The 22,146-nt window shown below is 43.0% G+C and overlaps 1 protein-coding gene and 1 long non-coding RNA gene across 2 annotated transcripts in view; both read right to left on the reverse strand.

The window, feature by feature from the left end:
- Positions 1-7,052: 7,052 nt before the first annotated feature.
- The window catches only part of efnb1 (ephrin-B1), a 67,948-nt gene continuing 52,854 nt past the window's right edge, over positions 7,053-22,146 (reverse strand). The window contains exons 3-5 of the mRNA XM_052058177.1: positions 21,021-21,113; positions 15,353-15,469; positions 7,053-10,577 (exon numbers count right to left, since the gene is read on the reverse strand). Coding sequence (XP_051914137.1) covers positions 10,183-10,577; positions 15,353-15,469; positions 21,021-21,113 — 605 coding nt within the window. The 3' untranslated portion in view covers positions 7,053-10,182. The remainder of the gene's footprint in view (positions 10,578-15,352; positions 15,470-21,020; positions 21,114-22,146) is intronic.
- On the reverse strand, positions 19,071-20,641 carry LOC127596297 (uncharacterized). Its single transcript, XR_007961433.1, has 2 exons — positions 19,736-20,641; positions 19,071-19,702 (listed from the first exon to the last, which is right to left on the reverse strand). It is a non-coding gene; the product is annotated as an uncharacterized LOC127596297 (long non-coding RNA).

The raw sequence follows: 22,146 nt of genomic DNA on the forward strand, positions 1-22,146 counted from the left end.
GATAATGTCTATGATTCCAGGCAGGGCCTAATTGCGAGTAGGAGAGGGAGGAGGAAAGAGGTGGTGCAGGGTGAAAGATATGTGGACCGGGAGGGTGGGGGCTGGGGGGGGCGTGGATGGAAATGAGATGTGAGACGGAGGAGGCCTGAGAGCATGCTGTTCCTTTTGAAAGGGGTGGAGCGCATTCCCACTTCCATCCGTGGTATCCACACCTGTAATGCAACTTTGTGAGCGTGCGTGTGTGTGTGTGTGAGTGTGTGGTTGGGTGTGGAGGTCTCTCAAAGTTCTGTCACTCTATGTATGATTGATGGCTCTGAGAACAGAGCCCGTGCATTATAGCCCCAATTCGTCACGTTGCGGTCATAACAGTGACATCAACTGATGGCTGACATTTATGAATGTGTGTGTGTGTGTGTGTGTGTGTGTGTGTGTGTATGTGTGTGTGTGCGCGCGCATGTCATAAAACCTAAAAAGCATGTGCTTTTAATGTATAATCCAAGATTACCATTTTCAAATGTAGTTGAAAACTTTATTTTACTGGAGTTTGAATCACAAAAAAAAAACCAGAGCAGCTTTTTGAAACTAAGACTTATTTTGGGGGACTGATTAATGCGAGGGACCGTCAGTTCTAAATACATCCCTGAAATAACAAATTCGCTCAAATTACTTTCAATCATATCTTTTTATTAATAATTGATTATCATCCTCTAGGACACGGATCATATTCGTGAGGTAGGAAATCTGGTTAGCACGTACGCCTCACAGTGCAGAGGTCTTGGGATTCAGGGCGTGGAGTTTGCATGTGTTCTCCCCGTGCCTGTGTGGGTATTCCGGTTTCCTCCCACATTCAAAAAACATCCATGGTAGGTTAACTGAAACGGTTGTTTGTCTATGTGTGCAATTGGCTGGCCACTAGTTCAGGGTGTCCCCTGTATACTGACCAAAAACAGCGGGGATAGGCTTACCGTGACGTCAAGAGGATTAGAAAATAGATGGTTAGATGCTTCTACTCAACGGGCAGGTAAACAATCTCTTGATTCGAAGTACAAACCGTGGTAGGTTTCCTTTCTGCGCCTGGATTTGACACCACTGTCAGATATGACGATTTGCATTTTGGCCGTCGTTATGCTGTCTCTGGACAAAGTGTGTCTTGATGCTGAAACGCTGTGGATTTAATCACATTGTTGAAATGTAGACTTGATTCAAGATTTGAATTTGAAATAGCTTGAAGTAGTGTGTTATCTCTAGCTATATCCACCCATCCACCCGTCCATTTTCAACATTGCTTATACTTGCTGTAACCTCAACATCTCAATTGACATTGGGCGGAAGGCAGACTTTCTCCTGTTATCTCTATCTGTCCATATTATTAGGGAAATTTTTTGTGAACATTTGGGGAATGTGCTGAGTCGTATCTAGTCTCGTGTGGTGACTGAGACCCCGAATCTCCATTTCAACCAAGTGTGGGACCCATTAAATCCCTTGACGAACCCATGCAGGTGGGCGGAGTTCATCTAAACCTGGAGGAGAGGAGATGACGCTGCCACACCGGTGTGCGCTTCAACTGCGGTCTTCAGGGTCATTTAGTGTCCACCGACCCGATGAGAACCTCATGAACTAAGTCCACTCAGTTGGGTTATCGGGAAACGGACAACAATGGACAGAATTTAGGTAAATAATGTGACCAACTGGAATGTTTCACCCCCTTGTCAAGTTGCTAACCATGCTTCCAACGGACAAAGACTGGAATTATCGAGAGAAGTGTCATTTGTTGACCAGACCAAAGATTATGGCCCTTGTGGACTGTTTATGTTTTCTTGATCCACATGTGGTTGTCCCAAGGAAGAACTTAACCCTTGTTCAGTATCCGGGTCCAAATTGACCTGTTTTCAAGTTTAGATATGTAAAAAGTAGCTTTTTCCTTTTTTTTTTTTTTTTTTTTTTAAGTGATATGTTCAATGTGTTCTGTTTTGTCTATCTTGATGACATTTTGATATTTTCAAGAAATATTCAGGAACATCACCTCCATGTTGGGAAGGTTCTGCAATGTCTCCTCGAAACTCGTTCATACATGGGTAACCCCCCAAAAAAACGGGCCCCAACTCTAATTAGGCCCCATTTTTTAGTGTTTTGTCTGAATAAAATGAAACTTTGGCCATAACTAGTTTATTATATTCAAAATATCACATCAAAACACTAGGGTCTTTGGCCTTTTTTTTCTCCGTTCTGCAGTTTATGTTCTAGATGGCCTCCATTTAGCTCCGTGCATTTCTTGAGGCGCAGCATGAAGTTGTCCATGACGTTCTTACAGACTGAATTGGTAATGGCTCTCATCTCCTCCCTGATGGCTTTCTTGAGTTCCGTGATGGTTCTGGGTTTCCCTGCGTAGACTCTGTCCTTAAGATAGGCCCACAGAAAAAAATCTGGGGGGCTTAGGTCCGGGCTATGGGGTGCCCACTCAAAATCAGTCTTGAGACTGATCACTCGGCCCCCGAAGTTCTCTTTCAGCCAATCTCGGGACAGGTTTGAGGTGAGAACTTGCTCCGTCTTGCTGGAATCAGAACTTGCTCATGAGCGACAGGTAGATGGTCTGGAGCTCATTCTTGAAGGTTTTGAGGACTTCCACATACCGCTCCTTGGTGACTGTCACTGTTGCGCAAGATTCTTCGATGAAGATTGGTCCAATGATGCCTCTGGCCGAGATTTCTGGTATCTGGTATGGTATTCTGGTAGATTTCGGAAGCCATCAGGGAGGAGATGAGAGCCATTACCTAATTCAGTCCGTAAGAACGTCATGGACATTAGGACAAAACACTAAGAAACGGAGCCTAATTAGAGTTGGGGCCAGTTTTTTTTGGGTCAGCCTGAGGCGGAGAAGGGCAAATTTCACTCTGAGTCTGTTCAATTTTTAGCATTTATCATAGAGAAAAGATAGTTCAGAGCAGATCCGAGCAAGACTCCGGCAGTGGTAGAGTGGCCCACGCCCACTACTCGGAAGCAGTTGCAAAGGTCTCTCGGTTTCGCCAACTTCTCCCTTGCCTTCCGCAACTGCTATTAGTTGATGGACTGATTTTCCTGGCTCGTTTTGTCAAGCGATTTCTGTTTGTACTTTGACAGTTTTCGCATTTTGTCAGAACCTACATCTCTCAGATCCAAAATAATATTTGGTTTATTTCTGACCCTGAAAAAGAGAGGTGGTTATTTTAAAGCTGAAATAGTTTAAATTGATGGGTAAATGTGAACGGAGTAGAACGGTGAAAATGAATAGATGAATGCGCAAAATACATTTTCAGCATTCACACTTTTGTGCGTTGAGCGAGAAGGTAAGCCTTTGACTACCGGTAATCAACACTCCTTTGATGGCTTCTCCAGGGTGTCATCTCCCCTTTCCTATGACACTGAAGAACAGACCTAAAATCTGCTTGATATTTGATGAAAGGCATTAGCATGCGTGCATTATTTACGAACAGTAAGGGATGCATTAATCCATTAAATATTGATATGTGCATTACATGGCAAAGAACAATTCCCATGGCATGTCACATTGATTCCGGTGTAAGTTACGGGTCTCCTGCACGATCCATATGAAAGCTCACCAAATGGCTTAAGACCTGTCGATGGCCTCACCCTCCGGCTGTGCGGCCACAGCAGAGGAGTTGACCACTTTGAACCGGCCAGCGGTAACCGGGGAAGTATGAGCGTGTGAAGTCGGTTTTGCGCGGGAAGCCGACGGTGTAAAATAACATCAGGACAAAGTAAAACATAAGTTGAAACTCAAAGATTGAGCCAATAAACACTGTCAAAAGGACTTTGAGCAGTTATTAAATTCTTTGCCTCCTCTGGTTTGCTATCGTGTTACGCTCTCAACTAACAACTTTATTTTCCATATGTGGCTTCCCTACAGGCGCCATTGGCAGCACATCACAAGTTGAGAAAACAACTTGCCCCTGAGGCACTTATGGAGACAAAAAAAAAAAGGATTCTTCCACACTTCTTCATCAGCTAATTAATCAATATGGAGTCGGACTAGATTTCTTTGTTTCCCTTCCTTTTTAAATAGCACCTATCCTCATGGGTGAATTGGAGCCATTCCTGCCTAACTTTGGCCAAAAGGTGGAGTACACCCAATTGGGGGGCACATATTGACAAGACTGAATTCACACTCACAATCCAAACTATGGCACAATTTAGTCTTCACCTAATATGCACTTTTTTGGAATGTCGAAGGAAGCCGGAGTGCAAAGGCGAAAACTCACATAAGCACAAGTAGCAAACGACACACAAAAAGGCCACGGCCGAGATTTGAACCACTGACCTCAGAAAAGCTATCGCGACTTCAAAATCGTTGTTCTATTTGTTTTGCCCCAAATCTTCATTTTGAAAACTTTAGAAAGTTGTATGTTTCTAACTTTGGAGAAGGTGGCAATGGTCTTTAAAATAATGAGCTTGAGTATCAGATATGTTGTATATGTAGGCTTGGGGAGTAACGGAATACATTATGTTTTCAGAATACAAAATAATAATAATAAAACTTCACTGGATTCTGTTATGGGATTATTTTGGAGGATTTTGTTTTGCACACAGACAGAGTGACGCCGTTGTTTGTTCGAGCCCTCAGTACACATGTCGTGTAGCTCAATGGGCCGCCGTGGCTTCAGTCACTCGGCCCCGCAAACGGGTGAATATGGACAGTTGGGGTGGAAGTAGCCATGGAGTGTCCTCCCACATGCGGAGGAAAGGAAGAAGTGCTGACCGCTATTCCCTGTTTAACCAACTGATCTCAAATACCATTTCCAAAGAAAAGTTTGAGCTGTGAGAGTCCTGCCTTGATGGAGCTAAGCTGTTAGCCCGCTGCACCGAAATAAGTTTCACCTTAACACCGACTGATTTCATATTCAAAAGCACCGTCAGAAAAAAAAAACCATCCATCCATCTATGGATTTTCACTGTTTGCAAGTTAGCCCTTTCTCAATACCCCGCAAATTGTGGCGTCCACTGTATCCAAACATACTGGATATGTTTATTTCTTATTTTGGCTTCGTTAACATATTTGGTTTAGGAGGAATCCAAAAGTAATTAAAAGTATTCAGAGTATTGCACCTACGATTACATCACATTTTTTTTATCCTGGACTTAAATTATCCTCAGAAGAGGATAGTTCGAGCGTGTTTTTTTTTTCCCCTTCTCCCTACCCAGCGTTTTCCTTTCTGAATTCTGATTGTAATTTCCCCATTGCGGGACAAAAAATGATATCTTAATTATGATACTTGGATTGTATTACTTACTACATTTTTTAAAAATGGGTAACAAGTACCGGTAACTTTAACGGAATACATTTAAAAAATAAGCCTCCCAACCATGTCAATATGTACCAAAAACTTGACAGCTGATGTCTCATCGAGTGAGTCTTTCTTTTCACTTTCCACTCATTGCATAACAACGGCAGCTAAAATAAAAATATGTACAAAGCAAATACATAATTAAATGCTACTAGAAGCTTGAAAAGTAGAAGTACAGTTTTTGATGTTCCATCAAATTTGGAAAATAAAATGTTTTGATTAAATGCTGCCTTCACAATTCTTAAATATTCTAGTCTACCATTCTACAATAAAATGTGCACATTTGCTTTGAAATGCAGTATAAAGTGCTTCATTGTTTTTATCACACCACATTACAAGTGCAAAATAAGTGTCTATCACAGTTTGTATTCAAAAACGTGAATGGGAGAAAATAACATGAAATTGTTCCCAAGCCACTTCAAACTGCTGGCAGCTGTTGCTCTCCCAGGTGACTTGTTCCATCTATAAAGCTGCGTAAACCTCCATGTTACATGACAGAGACAAAAAATTGCTTGGGGAATTGCATATGCTCACATCAAGGTAGAACCCACAATGTTGTAAAAAAACATGTTATTAAATATGTACATGTTTTTTTCTCACATGGAAGGGCCTAAAACTGTGAAACTTTGCTAACCGTTGATGTACTTCGATGATAAAATGCTATTTAAATATTAAGAGAGTCAAATTCTAGTACAATTTAAGCATACCAGAAAAGTAAATGTGGAGAAAGTTAATTAAAAATGTGTTCTGCTTCTTCAAAATATAGGAAAAAAAAGTGTTTTCTTTTGCAGTAAAAATTCCTAATTTATGTGATGATGAGGAGAGCAACAGAGGAAGCCTGAGGCAAAAGTATGCTTATATGTACACACACACAAACACGCACAGTGCAACTCACAGTAGCTCGGGGGGGAGGTTAATCAACACACAGTAATGTGGATCTATCGGGGTGTCTCAGGACTGAGCCAGGAAAACAGACGAACCTGGCCTGGGGCACCATGAAAGCAACAGTGTGTGTGTGTGTGGGTGTGGGTGTGGGTGTGTGTGTGTGTGTGTGTGTGTGTGTGTGTGTGTGTGTGTGTATGTGTTTGTTGGGGGGCACTGGAGCCACAGGCACGACATCCCTCTTCTTCCTGTCCGCTTTTGCTCTGCGGCCATCAATTTCTTCATCTGCACTCATGTCCACATCATCAAAGCCCCCCAAAAGTAATATAGCCACCGACACTAATGTGTTTGTCAGAGAAAATGCCCCATCGCTTTAATAATGTTTCACGCCATCTCAGATTTCACCAAGGACGGAGAATTTGCTCTTCAGCCAGATAAACAAACTGTAATTCCAGACAAACTCAATGGAAAGGCAAAGTGCAGCCAATCAGATGTAATCATGTATGAAGAAATGTAATTTGGGAGGACAACACGGCAGAGCGGCTTGATACGGATATTAGTTACTCTTCTAAAAAGCATGACCACACCCGCCGCATATGAATTTATGAAACTGGTTTGTGATTTCAATCTGACTAATGTATCAGAACAAACCCATCTGTGTCTTGCTGACCCCCAGGGTGAGCTGGGGGGTTGCCGGTCGAGCGGGAAGCACTGAGAGAGTGGGCGGGTTAGTTCCTGCCTCCACTATAAAGTGGTCAGCAAGATGAGAAAAGAATCTTGTGTTTTTGAAGCTTGCTGGAAAAAACAAAGACAGAACAAAGAAAGGCCAAGTTCCATGGGAAAAATTTATTTCTCGATATGCAATATTTTCCAAACTGGTGGAACGTTGTCGTTCCATTGTAGCTGGTGCCGATAGGTTATGCTGAGAAGCGGCGAAAAAAAAAGAGGAGGCAAAATCAAATAGTAAAATGTGACAGTAATGATTCAAACATAAGGAAACAATTTTAACAGCTTTTGCTTATACATGCACATTGAAAAGTAATACTGTGGCTTTGAACAATTGCAGAAATCACCCTACAGTGAGGCTCAGAGCGAGCAACATCCACGTGCTCAATTCCGAAGGATGACAGGGGCTGAGGGAGGTGGCGGCAAAGAAAAAAGTAAAACAAAGGACAGTCTGGGAGATAATGAGCGGTGGAAAGCGGATGATTTATTGGGGAGCGGTCACACTGTCATACGTGGCCCCTTTTCTTTTTCTTCTCCTCGCCTGCCTCTTCGCACCAGCACGCGCGCGCCGGTGTGTGCACTTATTAAAACTGAGACGAGTTTCATCTTTCATTGTTTTGTTGGACTTTATATCGGAGGCGGAAGTGTAGGTTGCTCCTAAACAGCGGATTTGATAAAAGGATTCATTTGCGAGGTTAAGTGCTTCTTTGCGACACAGGGAGGATGTTGTCACCCGTGCTTGGAATGAACTCTCCTTTTTTCAAAGACGCTCAGTGTCACAGACAACAAGAAGCACGTTGAACGGCCCAGTCAAAAACGCAGAACCGCAGTTTTTGCAACACTTGTGGGAACAAAGACAACACTGGACACTGCAAAAGAAGACACCCCCGTTGCGACAATATGTTTGGAAAAGAAACGAAAGGAGACATCTTGCAAACCGAGACCAGAAGGAGTTCTACAAAACACAATTTAGAAAGACAGCTATTTACAAATACCCTCCATTACAAAAATTCTAATTTGTGTTTTTCTTTGACTTTTTAAGCAGTGTTCAGGTGAAATTATTTCTTTGCATTGGGCTCCAGGCATATATTTACATTTCTCTTTGAATGCTTCCGCCCCAATTTGAATAACATTAAGTGGTCACAAGAATGGATGAAAATGAAATATGGTCTGCGGTGATGTGGTAATGACTCCCTTGGCTGGTGAAGGTGAGGGGGGGTGGGGGGCACGCTGATCCAAAAGCAAAATATTTGATGTGGATGTTTTTCGCAGAGGAACACCGAGGCCTGCATGCTGAGTTAAAACGCAGGACCACAAAAGCCCGGCCAGCTGTTTAGGTTGTTAACTCCGAGGTTAACGACACGCTAGAGTCTTTCCCGAGCTCGTCGAGCAGGCCTGCCTTTTAACTCAGCAGCTAACGTCCGTGGATGTGGCTGCAGATGATAGGTGCCTCTACCGGGTGAGTAAACACCGAGCGGCAGTCTGACCTGGAGATCACCTGGACCCGTCAGTCTCAATGTGTCTGTGTGCGCACGTGCGTGTCAGCTTGCATGCTGAGGAATGGCTGTTCTCTCCCCTCGCACATCATTACGTGACACCGCTCCTTAACTTTGGCGGCGCGAAGCACCTATTTCCTGTCCCAAAACAGGTCCCGCTACAAACTACAAAAGCGTTCACAAACTCACGCCCGCAATCTGCAAATCTAAGCAATTAGCTCTCATGGCGACATGTGCGCTCCAGCTGCGTTGCGCACAAACGCGGGCTCCCGGTGATAAGTGAGCTGCGGTATCCTCGCAGTCTCGACGCTTTCATCGTGGAATTTTATGTACAACCCCTACCCCAATTCACACCAGAACCGGTGTGAGCCTGGCGAAAGAAAACCACTTCAGCTTTCCGTCCTCCTCTCACATTAAAGCCAACTAACTCACGAGGACTTTTTCTCCTCCCCGGCTGGTGAACGTGGGCATGGAAACGGCACATTTTAGCGTGAACTCCACTGACTCATCTACAGAAGGCAGCCAATTGGCAGCGGACGACAGCGGATCCCATCTGTGGTTAGCCATTCAACTTATATCGGATAACTTAACTATGTAGGCCAACCTCCTTTTAGCCCCAAACTGCTTACTTGCACTGTTGCACCACAAACTAGAGCAAACACATTGCAACATGTCTGTTGCCTAAAAAAGAAAAGAAAAAAAAATCCTCCATGCTCCTCAGAATTAATATCTTCAAGCAGATCCAAGTGGAATGCTGGAGGAATTTGGTGTCTTGTTTTTTTTACGCTTCCAATAGGTCCTTCAAGGTGCAAGGTCTAGACTTGCCCAAACACACGCACACACATACACACATGCGCACGCATACACATACGGGACAAAGCCTAAAATACACACGGGTAGGTCATAAATACCCGAGTCATGGCAAAGATCATATTAGGGGATTATTACGGGGAAAAGAAGACACACACCTTGATGCCAACAGTTCGGGTGTCTATTGGAGTGGATGACATGAATGGTGCGATGAGTAATAATCATGATCATCTATTCAACTCTATACATTGTGCACTCGTAGGAAAAGTCTAACAAAATACAACTGCTTTGTGAACTGAATCGGGGAAGTCCTCCATCAAAAATAGTAAGGCAAATATCCGAGGTACGAAGGGACAGGAACACAATATGTCGCACACTGTGTCCGATACCTGAGCTATCTGGAGAGTTTCCCGGCCCGGCATGGAGCCCCCCCCTCTGACAGACAGGTGCACGCGCAGACACGCAACACAAACTGCCGCTTCCTGGCTAGTGTGCAAAGGTTTATGTGTTGTAGCGTCAGGGAGCCAGTTAGGATTTCATCCGGTCCATTAAAGGGGACGGCAAACCAGAAAGTTCCATTTTTTGATTCGCTCGAGCCACCCTCGACCCCCGAACCCCCCCCCCCCCCCCCTCCGGTCACTCCTCAACGGAGCACAGCGGGGAGACGTACCAGGTGGGCGGTGAAGGGAGGACGAAGGAAGGGTGGGGATTTCCAAACAAGCCAAAGAATAACAACCCACAGAAGAAGTCTCTCCCTCGTCAGTCTGATCACCGGATACGGGTCAGTGCGCATCTCTCCAGATTTGTGCAGCAGGTGGTAGATATAACACGGGCTTGAAGTAACGATCAAGTCACCAAAACATAAAGCGGTGCTCTTCCAAGAACAGAAATTAAAATCTCCTCTGGGCTGCTGCTGCTGCTGCTTCGGGTCAGACTTTGTAATAGATGTTGGCGGGGCTCTGAGGGGGCATCTCCTGAACGATGTAGACCGGGTGCCCGTAGTCGCCGCTCACTTTCTCATAGTGAGGGCAGTAGTTGTTCTCTGTCCGCAGCGGAATGATGATGTCACTGGGCTCCGTGCCAGCAGTGCCCCCGGGCATCTTGGGATTGGACAACGTGCTGAGTGACAGTGCGGAGGGGCGGGGCTGCGAGTGCGTGTTTTTCCTGGACCGTTTGCGCATCTTGATGAGCAGAATGACCAGGAGCAGGATGAGCAACAGGAAGATGATACATCCCGCTCCGATGGCCGAGAACACGGCCACTTTGGAGCCCAGGATGCCGTCCGAGTTTGCGGAGGAACCGGACTGGTCCTGGTTCATGGTGTCTGAGGAGAGAAGGAAAGAAAGAGGGGTTACCGGGGCAAAAACATTCAACCCCACCCCCAAAACAAACAAAACAAAACTATTACTGGCAGAACTGGACTGGCACAAAAGAAGAAGAAAAAAACGGCCCTGCATTTTGGATTACACCGGCCATAATTGTGACTATATTAAAATAAAAATTCGGATTTTATAAGATGCTTCTGTTTTTAATACTTCAATAGGTATATATTGGGTTAGATATTTTAGTGTCATGCCCAATCTGTGACAACAGAGCTTTATATTGTCCATTTTTTTTTTTGTTAAGTCAATTACAATTATTTTGGGAGAAAATCTAAGGAGACTCCAGTAATTGCTTTTGGCAAAGTTGAGGGGACGGACAATCTGATGAATCGTGAAAAGTGCGAATAGAGACATTCGCCAAAAGGTAAAGTTTTTGTGTAACCCTGCATGCCAACGAGCCAACCAAAACAATGATCGTTGCTCCTGCGAAAAAGCACTTTTTGAATAAAAGCCAAAGAATTTGGATTTACATACATCTGTCAGTGGTCAGCAACAATTTGACAAATTGACAAGGGAATATCGAAACATCCGATCTGTATCCTGTATTTATTTTCAAAGAGGTGTTGGAGGGGGTGTGGGGGGGGGCGGGGGGAGCTCAAATGGGAAGGGAACCAAGTCGTTGGTGCGGGTTGTTACTGGACATGAAAACGAATGATTGGCTCCTCCGGTGACTGAAATCTGAGAAGCAAATCTCTTTTCCATGCATGCGTGCAGCTGCTGCCCCCGCCCCCACCCCATTACCAGCAGCACCAGCTCCTTACTGTCCACGAGACTCCATTCCAGCAACATGTCGAGGAGCCTCTCCCGAGATAACCGTGCAGATTGCCATCCTACCTAATGACAATGTCTGCACACTCCACTGACCACTGCGCACTTAACCGTTGGTGGAGGGGCCGAACGCTGCGCCTTCAAGCTAATGACACGACTGAAAGCTGCCGTTCCCTCGTCTTATCAGTGCAATCAGAGAGGAGCGGGGGGGAATTTCATACGTTCTGCACACAGCAATGTTGGAACGAGGCTGTCAGAAATTTCATTCCAGAAATAACAGGTCCTCAAGCCGCGGTGACACTTCCTTCATTCCACCTTTCACCTGTTCACTTGACATAGTCACTGATCTAACAGAGGAAGACAGGTAAAAGCCTGAGTATACAGAAAAGGGATACGAGGAAATCTTTTTATAGAGCAGCTAATGGTAAGTAAGCAATTATTGAATAAGGTGTGGATTATCGCATCGGGCCAGAAAAACAATTATATATATATATATATATATATATATATATATATTAGAACTGTCAGTTTAGCGCGTTTTTATTGGCATTAATTTAAATGAATTTTAACAGGATTAAAATTTTTCTCGCAAGATTAACGCGGCACACGTCACAAGCGGATGTTACGTTACTCTATAAATACACCAGAACAAAACAACAAGCGAGCTGCAGAAGTCCACCCCCATGTCTGTTTTGCCAGCCACGGCAGCACGAGATACCGAAAACGGATACTTAAAGAGTTTATGAATGGAAAGTTTACTTTTAAAAAGTTGCCCGATTGCTCCACTGACAAGACCAAAGTTATCTGTTCTTCTCTCTATCTGTATCATACAGGTATACGATATATGCCACTGACACGATTGTTACTTGTTTAGAACTATTTTGTGTGGAAGGTTACAGTGTTCTGCGTCCATATAAATAGAGCGTGTGGAGCTTCACTGTGTTTGTCTGACAGTGGTAGCGACCTAGCGAAAATAAAACGTCTCCAGTGTTGTCATCGAACCAAGTGTAGTCATTCGAAATGAGGTCTACACAAAAACTGTAGAGAGACTTCCGCACAAGAAGGACCAACACAATCAACATAGCCTGACTGTGTTAGGGGGAGTGACCCCCCACCCCCACACCGTTCAGAATGGTTTGCCCCAGCAGCATGGGAGAAGTGCGTGCGCTTGTTTGTACGGCCGGCAGTTTTGAATACAGCGGCACATAATGAGCACTGGTGTCCGGTGTCTCGTTATTCTTCAACAAACATACAGAAACAGAATGATGTGTTCAAAGTAAACTTGAGAAAAACGAAGTATGCAACCATGGTTTAAATCTACTATAGGCTGAGTACTAGTTTACCGTAGATGTGCACTTTATAATGTTATATTTCTCTGTTTTGATTTTATAAAAAAAGCTGTGAAAAGCAGCTGTTGTGTGACAAAATATTGTTTTCATTGTTGTTGATGGATAGTAATATTGTGTGAGAGATTATGTGTGAATAACTGCTCCAAGTGAAAAATGTTCATGTAAAATTGAAAATCGAAATTGTTATTTCAGTAAATATTTGCATTTGGCACATAGAAAACTGATTCATGATTCCATGTTGATGAGAGCATTAAAATGGGGGAAAATAGGACAAAAAATGTAAAAGGAAATTCAGAAACGATAAAAAATGTGTGAGTAATCACGATTCATTTTTTAGTCCATTTGAGTTAATTATGACAGCTGCATTTTTAATTAGATTAAATATTTTAATCGTTTGACAGCTCTAATATATATATATATATATATATATATATATATATATATATATATATATATATATATATATACAGTATATACAGTATATATATACATACACACACACACACACACACACACACACCTACTAAAAGTTTGTATGTGAAAAAACAAGTGCAAACAAATATAGAAGCTGGTCTACTAATTGGGCACTAGGATTGTATCTGCCACCCACTGCTAAATTGCCCAAGTCATTTTACACATCGGTAGGACAATATTTATTAATTAGATGTGATTTTGTGTCTTTATACAGCGCTTCTTAAAGGCAGGAGCAAAGCATTGCCAGCATGGCACAGGGAGAATGAGAGGCGGCAGGCAGAACTTTTCCACATGTACCAAATTGTGGAAAATTTGGTACAAAACAAAAAAACAAAAATTGTACGTACCAAGAACTAAACTGAGGCTCAGAGGGGATCGAGCCTTTTCTGTTGCTGGTCCATCTCTCTGGAATGACCTCCCACTGAACATTCGGCAAGCCTCCTCGCTGCCCATCTTTAAAGCCCTCCTCAAAACTCACTTGTATTCTTTGGCGTTTGACTCAGCATGACTTAGATTTGCTCTTGATTTTACTGCTTGGTGCTTTCTACCGCCTTATTACTTATTACTTATTACTTATTACTGATTCGTCTTACTGTTTATTGTTAAATCGCTCCATGTACAGCACTTTGTATGCAGCGATGGCTGTTTGAAAGTGCTCTATAAATACTGTTGACTTGACTTGACTTGACTTGACATGTGTAAACATTTTTGAAATGCCCACAAAAAATTATGGGGAAATCGCATCCATTCGGCAAAAATGACAAATCCCAAAGGGCCGCAAATACATTTTAAAATAAATTAAAGGTCCGTTTATAGAGCTCGGCCGACCACGAAGATATACTGGAAGATGTCATTTACATTTTAAACGGCAAAAATACAAACTGAAGTCAAATGTTAATATCAATTTAACATACTTTAAAATGAATAGTTGAATAATACAAAACATGACCCCTGCCATGAAGATAAAACAAATATACCAGGAGGTGCATGAGAAAAATGTTCCTTTAAAATAAAAACACCAAAAAAAAGCAATAGAGAATTTAATATATATTGGGTCTTAACACTTTGAGTATGACAAATATAACCCAATACACATGATGATGATAAGTGAACCCCAATAGGAATAAATAACACCAATAATCAAATGAGTTCACTTAAAAATGATCCCAACAGCGCTGGGAAGTTGCCAGTATTTACACGGTTCCTATAGAAGGTTCTTTTTCTGAAATATAAAGTGACCGCTTCTGGTAGCGGAAGGCGCTTACTTAGCGACGTCACCTTTGACAACTCGATTTTTCTTTGCATCTGGGGCCAGTTCAGCGCACAGTGCTGGCCTTTCCCAGAGCGGATTTCCTCGTGTAGCTGCCCAGTGTTGCACAGGATGGGAGGGCTGCGCAACATATCGGAAAAAGATATTGCCATCGAGGTAATGGCCTGTGCAATATGCGTATTGCAAAGACGTGCAATCCATTTCATATGGGATTGTGTGCCTTTATCTGACTTTGACAAATCAGATGCAACCTTGAGGGTAAAACTGCATATTTTGTTGCATGGAAAAAAAATATTTCATTGGATAGAAAAAAAAAAGTTATTTCTTAGGTACATGTAAAATGACTCAATCTCTCAATATCACAGTATTCTTGCAGCTCTGCAACATTTTCAATGGTGAAAATTGTCGTCAGCTCAACTTCAAGCGCAAAACCCTCTTCATTATGGTGGTCCTCAGTACTTTTGCGCAATCTGTTTGAAAGTGATCTTGCAAATTTAGCATCTGCTTCTCATATGGGATCTTAGTTCAAGCGTAGTAGTCGTAGATCACATGCAATACGCTCACCAACAGAGCACACAATTTAGCGCCCGCAATTTGTCATCGTAGAAAATTAGGCCCTTAGTGTGATGAAGTGAAGTTAGCTTGACACAGCTGCAACACACAACCAAATATCTGGGATGCTCGCACTGACAACTAAGCTTCGCTACAAATGTGTTAGAGGTACCATGTAGGGTGCAATCCTTTTTTTAAAACATATATTTTCTTAATTCAACAAAAAGCGTATTCTTTAAAAACATTTATTATCATCAAATATTTGCATTGGAGCATTATTTAAAGAAAAATAATGAGTGTTTACCAGGGTTTCCAGGCATCTCAGGTCCCAATCGATCCTTGTCTGGAGGATTTGGACTGGACTCCGGTATGGCGTTATCTTGCGGATCCTCTGGCACGGCAGGGTTGACTGCATTCGGAACTGCGGGGTGAGGGTGGGGGGGAGAAAAAAAAGTCAGCCTTTGGCAGTGCACATATGCGGCATTACAATGACACTCTGCTACAGAAAGGAATCATTGGTGTGCTGTTTTGTTATTTCTTTCATGTACACAGACAAGGTTATCTTTGCACGGGCTGAGAGCGTCTTCGAAGTCACGATGAAAGAACAAAAAGCGGAAGGACGAGTTAACAGCAGAATGCTCCGTCCTGTCGTAAAAAAAAATGAGCTCACATCCACATCAGCAGACATTCCCAACGCTGAGACATTCACGAGACACACACACGGTTGAACACACAAGAGCACAAAACTAGACTCTACTTACAATAACACTTAGGCATGGCAGAATGAGGGTGAAGTAGTTATATATTAACTTTTTATTGCTTTACATTATTCATGACGTTAAAAGGCCGTAATATGTCTTATTTATTGCGGCGGCTTTAACTCTGCCTGAAAAGAGGCACACTTTTGAGGAGAAGCAGGGCAAGGAAGAGGAACAGGAGACAAGCAAGAGGAGGGGTCGCTCCGAGGGGAACGTCAGGGAAACAGATAGTTTATCAGTCTGTCTGTCGTGATTTCAACACGGGCACTTTGAAGTCTTTGTGCGGTGAGTCGGACGCGGTGGGTCGGCCGCGTGGCTTTTACGAGAGCACGGGCGGCAGACGCTTCTAAACTCTGAGCGGGGCCGGTCGCACGGGTGGCGTGCTACAATATCGGGCCGTTTGCCTGCATGCGCTTCGGGCCTGCTCAGGGGATACATGTTTGGGAGCAGGCAACTCCCTCCAGGCAAGTTTTGCATGTGTGCAGCAATGGTGCGTGTGTGTCTATCTTCTGCACCCAGCCTCGGCATGACCTATAATGAATGTGGGAAGCAAGAAAGGAGGAAAAATCCCAACATTGACTCGCAGCTGCATGCATTTTGTTTGCAAACGCACTTAACACATTCGTCTTCCGAAAGCTCGGGCCACCGCCGCACCGCGATGGCGGTTCTGGTGAGCAGTGCCGTGAGCCGCGGAGGAGTGTCAATAATTGATGAGATAAGACAGCGGCACCAAGGTGGAAATCATGGTCGACATGAAGGGACCCACTGATCTGATTCACTTGCCCCAATACGTTTTCGTTAGCCAATGAGCGTGTGCAGCCTTGCTATGGTGCATGTTCTGACCCATTTTTCCATGTGTACCGCTGACATTTCCCTTAGCTATTAAGACAGCAACAACCTCAGAAGTGCCAAGCAGCCAGAAGGAGGGAGACGGCGGGGAGGGGAACGCGGAGTTGTTGCGGCAGACAATGATAAAGCTGCAGGGGCTAGGAAGGAGGGAGGAAGCAGGTTGCGCGCAAGGAGGTGAGTCAACATATTTCCAACGAGTGTGGCGGGCGGCAGGATGGCGGCAGACAAAAGAGTAGTCGACAATGGAGGGGAAGAATTTGGACCGATCTCTTCGAAACGACATAACAGATGCAACTCAAAGGCGTTTCAAGGTAAAAGGACTTGAGAGCGTGAATCATTTCATCGGGGATGATTCACCGTCACATGGCCCATGATAAAACAATGCACATATTGCACACGGCGATGGGTCAGCAAACCGCAACCCGTAGAGCAAAGTGCACGAGGAGGAGGAGTGGACATATGGGAGATTTGGCTACAGGAAGTGTTGGCATTGGGCTGCAGAGACAGAGGGGATGTGGATTAAACACAATGACATCTGGGGTCAAAGCCAAGCACGGTCCATAATTTGGGGAGTTTGACTTTCAGTCAATTTTATAACCAAATTCAAAATACAGATGACATCAAGCTCATAAATTATCCACAAACCGGTGGAGGCAGATGACTGCCCCACCCCTCGTCCATCTGCTTCTTCTTCCTCCCTCTTTCAGTTTGCTTTCTTTAAAAATAGAAGCGTGGTTCAAAAGCTGGCCCAAATCAAACGTGCTCTGAGATAACTGCTCGTATGATTTGGTGGAGCCCGATCTTATGAGAATTAAGTCGGATTTTGTACTAAACGGAACGCTTTGTAATTAGATAAAAATGACTTCTTTATACCTTCCGCTTTTTTTTTTATTAAGGGATGTTAAGAAAATAATATACCTTCACGCTGACCCATAACCACTTAAAAAAAAGCCCTGTTGTGTGGAGTCCAAATTTTACTCCTTAAGTCTTGCTGCCTTTGACACCATAGTCCATTGTTATTTTGCAAACAGCATGAGGGAAAAAAAAAAGAAAAAATAACCCTCTTCATTAATTGTGGCATGAAAGACTTGTGCGTGCTGCCTCACACACATTAATGCTGCTGCTCAATCATGATTTGGACATAAAGCAACAATAGGTCGAGTGCATTTATTTTCTTTAATGCAGAGAAAGACAAATGACAACTCACAAATTGTGCAATTGCTTTGATGTGCATAACTAATGTGGAATGTTCAACGTCACAGCATCGAGATGCGCGGCTGAGGAAGTGGGTTAGACTTTCTAGTCTGACATCTCCTGCGAAGACGACCCAGACTGAAAGTGCATTATCTCGGTGTTTAATGAGCGCGTCAGACCACACAGCAGGATTTGGCTGCAGGGCAACTAACTTCATTGAAGCGGTGGGGCGGAGCTGTCTGTCTAACTCGCCTTATACATTTGACAATTAAACATAACAGAAATGATTCAATAGGGAATGTCCCATTTTTATTTTTCACGTGTTTTTTCTTTAAATTCAATGAATGAAATGAACTCAAGTTGGATTTTCAAATATACCTTTCGAAATGTGTAACATTACAAATATTGATCGTCGCTAGCTTTTCCCCACCAAAAGGAAGAAAGTGGTGCCCAGTGAATTTAATCTTTAACCAATGCACCCTTTCACAGATGTGTTTGTTTGTTTTTTAGTTACCGTAAATGCAATGAAACCTTTTTTTAAGTCATACAATTTGAGGACATTTATTCACTATTCACAAATTACTCACAGGTCATTGCCATATTGTTTCTGGGTTGGCTAGGCATGTTATCTACTGTATTTAAAAAAAAAGAAAAAGCAAAAAGCAATTTTGAGTGACAGACAGCTTTGAACCGTCGTTTTGTGAAATAAGCGCTTACTCTACTGAAGATGGCAACAGCCCAGAGTGAGGTAAACACAAATGAACTCAAAAGAAGTTTCCTAGAACTGCGCTTGAGTCAAATGTTTGCTTCTGACTTCCATTAAGTTCCCAAATTTGCTAAAGCCTTAAAAGGCTCAGCTTGCCTGCACTCACGCAGCTGTGTTGTCTTTTGGTGGTGAGATCTCAGCCTGTAGGATGCTTGAAGTGACCTACATGGAAGAATAATGCAACGACTGCATGTTTGTTAAATGATTGTGGCCTTTTTTTTCTCTCTATCGGCAGAATTTGCTCCGACTGCGACCTTGCTAGCATCAGCAGCTCATTAGATTTTGTTTTCCATCTGACTGCCAGGATAAACTGCTTTCATCCCGCTATCCAGAATTAAATATAGAATATAAATATCAATTTGCAAGCATGCACTAACACATATAAACTTTACAGTCATATTATTGTGATATATATATATTTTTACATGCCAGTCCCAATTCTTTTCAGGCAAATTATCATCATCATCGTTGTCGGAAGATCTCACCCTTAGGTAAACAGCGTGCACGTGTGCATGTTATAAAGACACTACGTGTGAATCTGTGTGCGGCACCCTGTCAAATTCAGGATATGTAAATCTTCTTTGTAAGTAAACTACGGTGCAAAGCAAATGTTGTGTCCAAACATATCCAAACAAAACTCAATTATTTACATCCAGTATTTTGACTTGGCTCCCACTGACCGCTTAGACACAAACACAGTAGTTTTGAGAACACTTCATATAAATCAAATTCAGTTGCATAAAAGAAATGAAAGAGATCTTTCTATTAACAAAAATGTGTAGGAGAATTGTTTTTTTCCCCCAGGGAACTGCAGCAAGGGTTTTATTAAAAAATAAAAATCTGACAATATAATGAATGAACAATTGTTTGTTTGTTTTTTTAATGGTATTTTTTTTCTGAAATTCACATTGCGTGTAACAGCAAACTTTCTTTGATTGTCCAGAAGCAATGCTGAATTCATTGTAAAGAAAAACATAGCTTTGCTGTAATGGAATCGATTTATTGTGCAGACCTCAAAAGTCAAAGTCAAAAACTCAGGACTCTTTTGTGAAAATAAATATAAACATTTCTTGCTAAGTTCATATACCTTTAAGCTTACAGGCCATTCCTTCTGCTTGACATGCATCCTTAACAGAAGTTAATTCATTTTCAGCTCTATTTCAGTTTAGCGTGTATGATTTTCTCTCCAGAATACAGACACTGAATAATTGTCTTGCTCTTTGGCTGCTCAAAGTTGTATGTTTTCTGCTTTAAGGCGTTTACAGCCAGACATCTGTGAAAAGTGTCATCAATCACCCAAGCACTTAATTGCGGTGTGAAATGTGCTAGCCATGTCAATTGTCGGTTAGCTTGACATTTAGCAGAACTATCATGTCTTTTCTCATCATCCCTTCGTGAATGTGACATCAGTCATAAACGTGGCTTATTTTCCGCCATGCAGGCGATGATTACTAACATGGGAACAACCTCACAGCGTACTTAGGCGCAATAGAAAGCCAGCCAAAACTTTCGCTAGCTAGCTGTTTCTATGTAACTGCTGTATGAGTGTGTGTAATATTCTGTAATTGGAATTAGTCATCGCACAAATTCATATTTATTTGTTATGTTCGTGACTTGCAAGTAATCATAAATCCTTGTTTGTAACACTGAGGGTTTTTTAATGATGTGTGATTTAATATGAAAGCAAAAAAAGTTTGGACTGTGACTTATTAATGGTTGACAAATTAATTTTTAGATATTTCATTAGCAACAACATAATTGTGGAGAGATATATTGCTAGGGCGGCCTCGGTGATCGAGTGGTTAGCACGTCGACCCCACAATTGGTTCGATTCCGGCTCCAGCCTCCCTCTGTGGAGTTTGCATGTTCTCCCTGTACATGTGTGGGTTTTCTCTCAATTCTGGTTTCCTCCCACATTCCAAAAACATGCATGGCACATTAATGGAACTCCCTAAATTGTCCCTAGGTGTGAGTGTGAGCGTTGATGGTTATATGTGTTTAAATACATACAACAGAATGCTAATGAAGAAATGAAGGGTTACAGGTGTGCTAAAACCTACCCCAGCTGTCCTTAGGTACACCCTGAACGAGTCACCAGCCAAACGGAAGGCAGAAATAGGCCAGCAGTCACACCCACATTTAGACCCATAAACAATTTTGAGTCTTCAATCAATATTTTAACCCATTTCTCTCTCTCTCTCTCTCGCTCTCTCTCTCAGGACTCGTGTGTGCACACTGACGTATGAATAAAAGAATTTAAAAAATAATAATGAAATAGGAGAAGCCTTGTCGGAGTCACGCTCGACACACATAGCGATAAATGAAAATGTCACGGCAAAGTGAAACATGGCTGTTAGGCATCAGCGCTGCATTGTGTCCTACATTGGAGGTGCGCACACATTTACCTTGTCCGACTTTCATGATGACTTTCATGGCTCGGCTCTTGCAAACGCCTTCCTCACGGTTCTCCAGGCCCTCCACTGTGCCATTGGAAGTTGCTGATGGGGGAGAAGGAGATGAGGAGAAGGGCAAGAAGTGAAGGGGAGTTGAAGAAGATAGAAATATGGGAGAGAAGATGACACAGTGGTTTTAATGAACATGTCAATAATACACAGGACCGATCAATATTTACAACAAGCACTGATTAGCCGTTGCAGCGATAAGCCATACTCACCCTCACACAAGTACCAGCTCCTCTATACCATATCTCTCATTAACACACGAAATGAATGGAGCAACATTAGACTGAATGAGGAGTTGGAAGAGGAGGTCATTGTCAGGCTTGTGCGTGTGTGTGTGTGTGTGTGTGTGTGTGTGCGTGTGTGTGTGTGTGTGTGTGCGTGTGTGTGTGTGTGTGTGTAGTGATGCGAGGAATTGACTATTTGTTGCCGTGAGACACACCAGCCAGCTTCCCCGTTCAGGGCCACATAAGCCATGGCCGGCTGGTAGCGCAGAGGCCTAAATGCAATCATAATATTTGTCTGTGGACATGTGTGTCCAGTTGTGCAGATTGTGAGTGTCAGCTTCTCCGTTTGGTTTCCAAGTATGTGTTCTGCTCTGACATGAGCAAGGGGCTCAGGGTCGAGGGCTGTTTATTCAATGTCACGCTCACTTCACACACCATGACACAACTGGCTGTCTATTTTAGGGCCCATGATAATGACCTGGGGAGACGGAGTGTAGCGCTGACCTTAACACTGAGCGGCTATGCGCAAGGCATTGTGTGTGTGTGTGTGTGTGTGTGTGTGTGTGTTGGGTGTTGGTGTGCATGGAAGCTCTCCGGTTGGAATTTCCCAAATGAACTCCATCTCTGTTTACTCTGTTGTTTAAAGATACTCCCTTCCCTTGAAATAGTTTTTCTTCCTTTTCGGCCTTAACCTCTCGAGACTTTTTCATCTTCCCTTTTGTCCACTACATTGACTCATTCTTTTAAAATGTATTTAATTTCCTTCCATAGCTGACATGTCTCTGTGAGGCGTCAACATTCAGATGAATGCATCATTAGGAGGAGAGGGTGTTTCAAATAATGAT

This window comes from Hippocampus zosterae, chromosome 1 (assembly GCF_025434085.1).
Source record: "Hippocampus zosterae strain Florida chromosome 1, ASM2543408v3, whole genome shotgun sequence".
In the NCBI taxonomy this organism is placed as follows: Eukaryota; Metazoa; Chordata; class Actinopteri; order Syngnathiformes; family Syngnathidae; genus Hippocampus; species Hippocampus zosterae.